The sequence below is a fragment of the Bison bison genome, unplaced genomic scaffold (genome assembly GCF_000754665.1).
Source record: "Bison bison bison isolate TAMUID 2011002044 unplaced genomic scaffold, Bison_UMD1.0 scf7180017864466, whole genome shotgun sequence".
Lineage (NCBI taxonomy): Eukaryota > Metazoa > Chordata > Mammalia > Artiodactyla > Bovidae > Bison > Bison bison.
Genome location: NW_011495027.1, coordinates 2122612 through 2130257, shown reverse-complemented (window position 1 = coordinate 2130257; position 7646 = coordinate 2122612). Strand labels below are relative to the sequence as shown.

Sequence of the window (7646 nt, the reverse complement as noted above, 5' to 3'; positions counted from 1 at the left end):
CTCCCTCCCTCGGCAGTGACTCCGCGGCAGGGCTCCCCAAGAGCTGCGCCTCCGCCAGCGCCCTTCCCGGCCCTTGCGACCGTTTCCCCCGTTTCTTGGTCACCGGACGGAGTTTTATCCGCCTTTTGATTCAGAACAGAAGTATTTTTTCATGTCAGAACTTTCCCCAATCCACTCCCTTTAGTAGTCGAGTTTTACTTCCAGCTCCACTTATTCACCGAACACACACTTGAAAACGAATTCTTGCATAACTTTAATTGTAGGTTAAAGAAGCCTGTTTTGGAAACGTTTACAGTGTCTAAGATTACCACTGGTGCCCTGCGCAACCTCGGACAAAGCGTGCATTTCATATCTGTTTTGCACTTTGCTGTGATCTGACCTTGGGCATATCTCCTGGTCTGCATACTCGAAAAAGTAATTAGGGTGGACCAGTGTTATTTATTTTGGCGTCTGGTTAGTAGCATTGACCTTGTCCTGGGGTTTTTACTTTGGGGAAAAAGTCGTGTGTGTGTGTGTTGATATGACAAGCTGACGTTAAGTGCTATTCAGGTTTCTTGATTTTTTAAATCCTGCGTGGATTGGCTTCTTTCTGGTGCACTCAGTTTACATGTGAAACACTGTAATTAGAAAAGAAACAGGGAAGAATATAAACCATGCACTCTGTTGAAAGAAACAGCCAGTTTCCAAGATGATTTGGTTCTTTACTCATCACACTAGTTTTTACTTCCCCCTGAAGTGTTTTGTGTTGTAAGACGCTCTCCCTTTACCTATTTCCTTATGTAGAAATGCCAGGAACCTAGTTTACCCAGTTGTGGTCATCGCTGGAGGGAAGGGAAATTCCCATCAGTCTTGGGATGGGATTCCCCTCCCTTCCTGTCCTTAAAGTGCTATAATCTCCATTGCTGTGTTGAATCCATTTCTCTAATTTCCAGATTCTTACCTCATCCCAGTGATTAATGGTGAGCCTTGCCTGGATTTAACTCTGAAATCATTGTTATTATTCAGGTGTGCCTTCATCTTAGGTTGGAGTGGCCCAAGAAAGGAAAAAAATGGGAAGGGCCACCAAAAAAAGGCTTATTGAAAGCAGAAGTGTTAAGTAGGGGTATTTAGTTCCAGTCTCCAAAGAAAATGAGTGTACTCTGAGGGCTTTACCTTAAAAACCCTAGCCCCTGGAATAACTCTCCAGCGAGGTGCCTTCCTCCAGTACGAAAGGTTTTGGTTGGAATCATTAAAGCCATCACCAGGGTTTGGTTATAGAAATCTCAAGTCTAAATGCCAGGGCTGTGTGTAGCAAGGAGGAAAGCACCTCACCTTGGAGGAATTTAAATGAACTTTTTTTTGGACATGTTGCAAAATGTGGTGAGTTAGATTTCATTTTGTGCTTCTGTTTTACCCATGACTTTTATAGATGCTTTTGTAGTGACATTTTACTTTTGAATTAGCACGAGTTTATTTTTAAAAAGCCTTTGTTTGAGTAGTTGATAGAAATTATGACAAATGCTTGACAAACTTCCCCAGGTTGGTGACCATACACTTTGTTCCCAACCCAGGGCAGTTTTTAGAGTGAGAGAGGGCACTGATAATTATGCCAGGATTATAGGGTTTCAGCCTCTCTGATGGTTATTATTAGAGTGCCTTAGGACCTAGCAGTTTGTTTGAGTTTTAAGCCTTCGTCTCCACTCTTCCCATTGATTGGAATTCTCGCTGGTTATTTTCTCACTGCTGGTTCCTTGGCTGGATCTCTTGTCACTGAGATCTCAATTTAAATGTCACCTCCTTGAAAACACTTTGCCACAGGTCCTGATCTAACAAACTATTTTTTTTTTCTGCAGATCATCTTGTCTCTCTTCATCTGAACTGTTAGCTCTGTAACAGGGACCTGGTTGTTCTTACATATTCTCAGGGCCTAGAATTATATTTGGCACATAGAAGTGATGAGAAGTTTTTAAGTTGGAGTCTGCCTACATTTTTGGCAGAAAATTAACAGATTCTTTATCATGTTTATGCTCAGTCACGTCCTTAGCGTAAACTCACAACCCTTTGTGACCCTATGGGCTACAGCCCACAAGACTCCTCTGTCCATGGGATTTTCCCAGCAAGAATACTGAGTGGGTTGCCATGCCCTTCTCCAGGGAATCTTTCCAGACTCAGGGATCAAACCCACATCTCTTATATATCTCCTGCATTGACATGCGGGTTCTTTACCGCTGAGCCACAGGGGAAGCGCAGTAGATTCTTCACTGTTGGTTAATGTGAATGAATGAAACCATGTTTTAAGATAGTGAAAAATGATACCACCCTTCCCCCACTGGAGCTACACCCTTGAGGGGGAGCAGGGTGCCCATTTCTTGTAGTACTTGGAACCCTAAACTACTTACACAGTTGCTAAATAAATTCATCAAACTCTTTATCCTGGGCTGGTGTAGAAACCAAACATATAAGTAGATTCCAAGAAGAGTTTAGATTCATCTCATGGTGATGGATCTGTTTACCAGAAGCTGTCATCTGCAGAAATTGTTTGTATAGAGAGCACTTGTGATGCCCTTACTTGTGATGCCCTTAGCTCCCTTTCAGAGGCTAAATATTACCCAGCCAGACTGGACACCTGTTCTTATCCTTCTTGTGGATAGTTAAAACAGAATACAATAAAGGATTGCCTTCCCCATCTTCCTAAACCACAATTCAAGAGTTAGGATACTATAAATGAGGCATCCTTTAGTCATTCATGTTATATATCTGAACTATTCAGTTTATTGTTTTGGTGTCCTGCACCACTCCTTAACAGAATATATACAAATAGTAGATGTTGAAGTTGGTATAAAGTTGTTTTAACTGTGAAACCACAGAAGTTCTGTAAGTCATGTTTGAATGGTTTTGTATATATATGAATTTATTAAGTCACATTTAAGGCAAACAGTTTCTTAAAGGCAGGCTGCTCAATAAAGTTCTTAAACTGAAGTTTGCTAATAATCAGCCTTTGAGTCACATGTCACTGAGCAGAAACTGTCATTGTCCAATTTTATAACATAGAACAGCTGATGGTATGCAATACCAAGACACTTACAGCATTTTCTCAGTATACTGCTTTCAAGATAGAGTGATAGTTTACTAGCATTTTAATTTATCTTTATCCTATAATATCCTGTGTACTGCTTTTAATAAAAAAAATTTTGAGTACCTTCATGGTTACACTAGAACATCCTGTTTATTAGTAAACTAGCAAGATGTGCTATGCTTTGCAGATAAAACGGAGTTGTACTGTTTGTGCTTGTTTTATTTACATGGAGTGTTTTGACTGTATATGACTGTATATCAAACATATGTGTATGTTGACAGTATATGACTGTTGATGAGCTTCCTGGTGGCTCAGTGGCAGAGAATCCACTTGCCAAGCAGGAGATGCAGGTTTGATCCCTGGGTCGGGAAGATCCCTTGGAGAAGGAAATGGCAACCCAGTCCAATATTCTTGCCTGGACATGGACAGAGGAGCCTGGTGGGCTACAGTTGATGGGGTCGCAAAAGTCAGACATGATTTAGTCAGACACAATTTAGCCACCAAACAACAGTACGACTGTTGATCTTCAATTAGTGTATATATTTTTTAAGTTTATTGGAAGATATTTTTATTAAAGATTTGAGAAACTTCAATTAAAACATTGTCATCACCTCCTACCCTTTTCCCCCACTGCTTGTTATATACAGGTTTCCCAGGCAGCTGCAGATTTGAAACAGTTCTGTCTGCAGAATGCTCAACATGACCCTCTGCTGACTGGAGTATCTTCAAGTACAAATCCCTTCAGGCCCCAGAAAGTCTGTTCCTTTTTGTAGTAAGACGAATCTTGACAAGGTAAGTTTCCTTAATTAGTAGGGATAACTAGTCAGGTTTCTTTCTTTGTAGCACTTTATAAGTTGAGCAGGGTCTTAGCATACTTTTGTTTTGCACTTGGATTTTCCAGTCTTTTTTGTTTTGTGAAGATAGATGAAATTCGCTGATTTAGTAGTCATGAAGACTAGTTGTTTCTATTTTATCAGAGGGTTAAGTAGAGAATTTAATAACCATAAGAGGATATAGGGGTTCCTAGAAAATTTCACTATTGTGATAAGCCATGTTACCCTTTATAGTATTGCCTAATGGTGTACTTTGGTGTTCCCAAATACTAATTTTTTTGTACCTAGAAAATATTAAGACATTTAAAGAAATCTACTGTGTTCATGGTGGTGACTTTTAAAATATTGTCATTGGATTTGGATTAATTATGATCTACTAGAATAGCATAGAAAAGAATTGAAGTAGTGAGTGCCAACAGAGGAGATAGCTGCATAAGCTGACATAGTGTAAGCATTTGGAGTTGGAGACAAAAGGTTTTAACTTTATTCTTTTTAGGTAAAGATTACATGAGAGGGAAATGAAGTATATAAGTTTATGGTGGGAGACAGTGGGTTGGTTTTCAGAGGATTAAGAAAATAAAATTAGGGTGGGTTTAAAGCATACTTCTATATGTTAACCTGTACCTTGCAGAACAGATGCCAATGTGTCCAAAAATGTATAATGTTAATCCACAAGAGAGGTGGCCAGACAACATGGTGTGTGGTTAATTGAAAATGGAATCTAACGGTACTGCCTTCATGAAGTCATAGGACTTTAGTCAGAGCATTTACTTGTTATAAAGAAAACTCTGTATATGTTGCACACCCTCTGCAAATATTCTGACTCCTCACAGTGCAGAAGCTGGTTCCTAAAATACCATGTTGCATAGTTGTGCCCTCCCTAATTAAATTTAGTAGACTTGGGAGTCGGAGAAGGCAATGGCACCCCACTCCAGTACTCTTGCCTGGAGAATCCCATGGACGGAGGAGCTTAGTAGGCTGCAGTCCATGGGGTCACGAAGAGTCGGACACGACTGAGCGACTTCACTTTCACTTTTCACTTTGATGCACTGGAGAAGGAAATGGCAACCCACTCCAGTGTTCTTGCATGGAGAATCCCAGGGATGGGGGAGCCTGGTGGGCTGCTGTCTATGGGGTCGCACAAAGTCGGACATGACTGAAGCGACTTAGCAGCAGCAGCAGCAGACTTGGGAGTGTCCAGGAAGTCTGTATAAGTAAAAACATGTCTCTAGTAGATTGGTTGAATTGGTTAAGGTTCCAAACACAGAGGGAAAAAAAAACACCTTTGAGTTTAAAGAAGTAATTCAACATTCAAGCACCTTCATATTTAATAGTTAAAAAGTTTTTTTGCTTCTGGCAATTTTGAGAAATTCCAATATTGTTATGGTTCCTCTTGTATTTTCTTCGTAAGTTTATTTTAATTTAAAATACTGGTAAGTGTGGCTTCTTAACTGGCTGTTCAGTTTCATTTCATAGAATACAGATCAGTGCCTAATTAACTTGACTCTGGTTGGGATAAGAATCCTGATTTCAAAGTAAAATAATGGCTATTAATCCTGGCAGTATAATAAAACCCACAGGTTTATGAATATTATGATTTGAAGCACTTTTGGCTAGGAAAAGTATTTGGATGTAAAAGCATTCCTTCTCAAACTTGAATGTAGCTACAAATCACTGTGTTAAAAACAGATTCTAAAACAATAGGTCTGGGATATTATACTGATGTTGGTGGTCCTTGGCACACTGAGTGGCATGGATGCAAAACATCTATATTTAAATCTGTATTTAAGTCTTCACACTGATAACTTTTAAAAATACATGTGTAATTTAAAGCATAGATATTTTAGCAACAAATAGTCCAAAGTATTAAAATAGAAGTTACCATGATTTGCACACCTAGAAATAACCACTGTTAACAGATGTTTCCTTTAAAGATAAAAAAAATAAAAATCATTGAAAAGTGATTATAGTATGTAGTTTTGTTTTTTTTGAAGTTGAATTTTGTTTCATTTAATAGTCTGTAAATTCCCTGGTGGTCTGGTGCTTAGGCTTTGGTGCTCTCATTTAATAGTTTTTGTAAATGAGATTTTTCTGTGGTTGTACCATAACTTAAATTATACTTCATCAAATATTGAGGTTTCCAAATTTGAGGCTACACTGAGGTGAACATCTTGGTACCTATAAGTATACTCTACCCATTTCTTTAAAATAAACTTCTGGAAGTAAAGTTATTCAGTAAGAAATGACATTTAAAATTTAATAACCTTGAAAATATTGCCAAATTAAACTTTGCTCTTCCACCTGGAGCTTAAGAGTACTTCTGGCTGGGCCCCTGCCAAACAGATCTGAGATTGTTTGCTACTATTTCCTGCCTATCTCGGTTTTGTAATTTGCAAAACTTGAGGTTAAACATTTTCACCACTGATTCTGTTTATGCTTATTAAACTTTTTGTAATGAAGTAACAAAATTTTAAATCAGTATAAAAAACCAATTATCTACTGTCTGAACTAAATGGTTTACCTTGTTAGTTCTAAGCTGTGCAGCTTATGGGATCTTAGTTCCTCAGCCAGGGAGTGAACCTGGTCCCTTGGTAGTGAAAGACCAGAGTCCTAACTATTGGACCACAAGGGAATTCCCAACCTTTAATGTTTATAAAGAAGTAAAAGATACTTTTTCTACCTTTCCATATAAATAACCTACTCTGGCATTGTTATGCCTGTGTATTTATTGTTTTATAGTTCTAAAACCCAGCTGTTATTTTTTAAGGAATAATTATTAGTGCATTATTTTTGAGATTTGTGTTAATCCACAGATTGTTTAGTCATTTTAATTGTTGTATTCCATCATGTTTATAAACCTTATTTATTCATTGTCCTATTGAGTTGCATTTAGGCTATTTGCAGTTCTTTGCTATTAAAACACTGCTGCTGCTGCTGTGTCGCTTCAATCATGTCCAACTCTGTGTGACCCCATAGACGGCAGCCCACCAGGTTCCTGTCCCTGGGATTCTCCAGGCAAAATACTGGAGTAGGTTGCCACTTCCTTCTCCTGCTATAGTCAATATCTGTGTGTATATTTTTGTGTATAGATTTATGTGGGTATATAGAAGTGACTGCATCTTGCTGTTTTCAGTTGTTGCTCATTTTCTAGAGGTATTCAGATACCTCCCATCGTAAGAGATTTTTATATTAACCTTTTTAAAAATTAGAATCCCCAGAGTGTTTTTTTTTTTTGATGTATTGGTAAGTTACTCTTTAGGTCCTTTCATTCAGGCATGTTCTATCCGGTTTCTCATTTCCTATCCACTGCTCCCCCCTACCCCACCAAAAAAAACCAACTGGGATGTCTTTTTTTTTTTTTTTTTTAAGGAAAAAAAAAAAACAGGCTCAGTTTAATTGAAAGCACTTTATAAGTTGACATTCAAATAAATACCCTAAAAGTGATGTACTGTAAGATGTACTGGTACTCATAAAAAAAAAGCTATTGTTCTTATGATACTTTACCCTAATTCCCTTTTTCCCTTTTTCCTTTTCAGGTTTTCCAAACCACGTTTCATAAACCAGTGAATATTCAAAGGAAAGCTAAATTTGAAGCCTGTACAAAAGCCTCTCTGTAACGTGCCATACTATACAAACTTCTTCTTTTGTCAGTCCTTAATGTCTACCTCTCTGAATATTCATAATTTTCTGTTTCACAAGGGTAATTATTTTATATACACTGATGGCAACATACAATAAAATACTTAGTATAAAAGTTT

General features: G+C 38.0%; 1 protein-coding gene across 1 annotated transcript; it reads left to right on the top strand.

The window, feature by feature from the left end:
• Nucleotides 1–1344: 1344 nt before the first annotated feature.
• GNG5 (guanine nucleotide binding protein (G protein), gamma 5) lies at nt 1345–7645 on the top strand. Its single transcript, XM_010860501.1, has 3 exons — nt 1345–1359; nt 3640–3847; nt 7425–7645. The coding sequence occupies exons 1-2, from the start codon at nt 1345–1347 to the stop codon at nt 3826–3828; spliced, it is 204 nt and encodes a 67-aa protein (XP_010858803.1). The 3' UTR covers nt 3829–3847; nt 7425–7645.
• Nucleotide 7646: the final 1 nt, after the last annotated feature.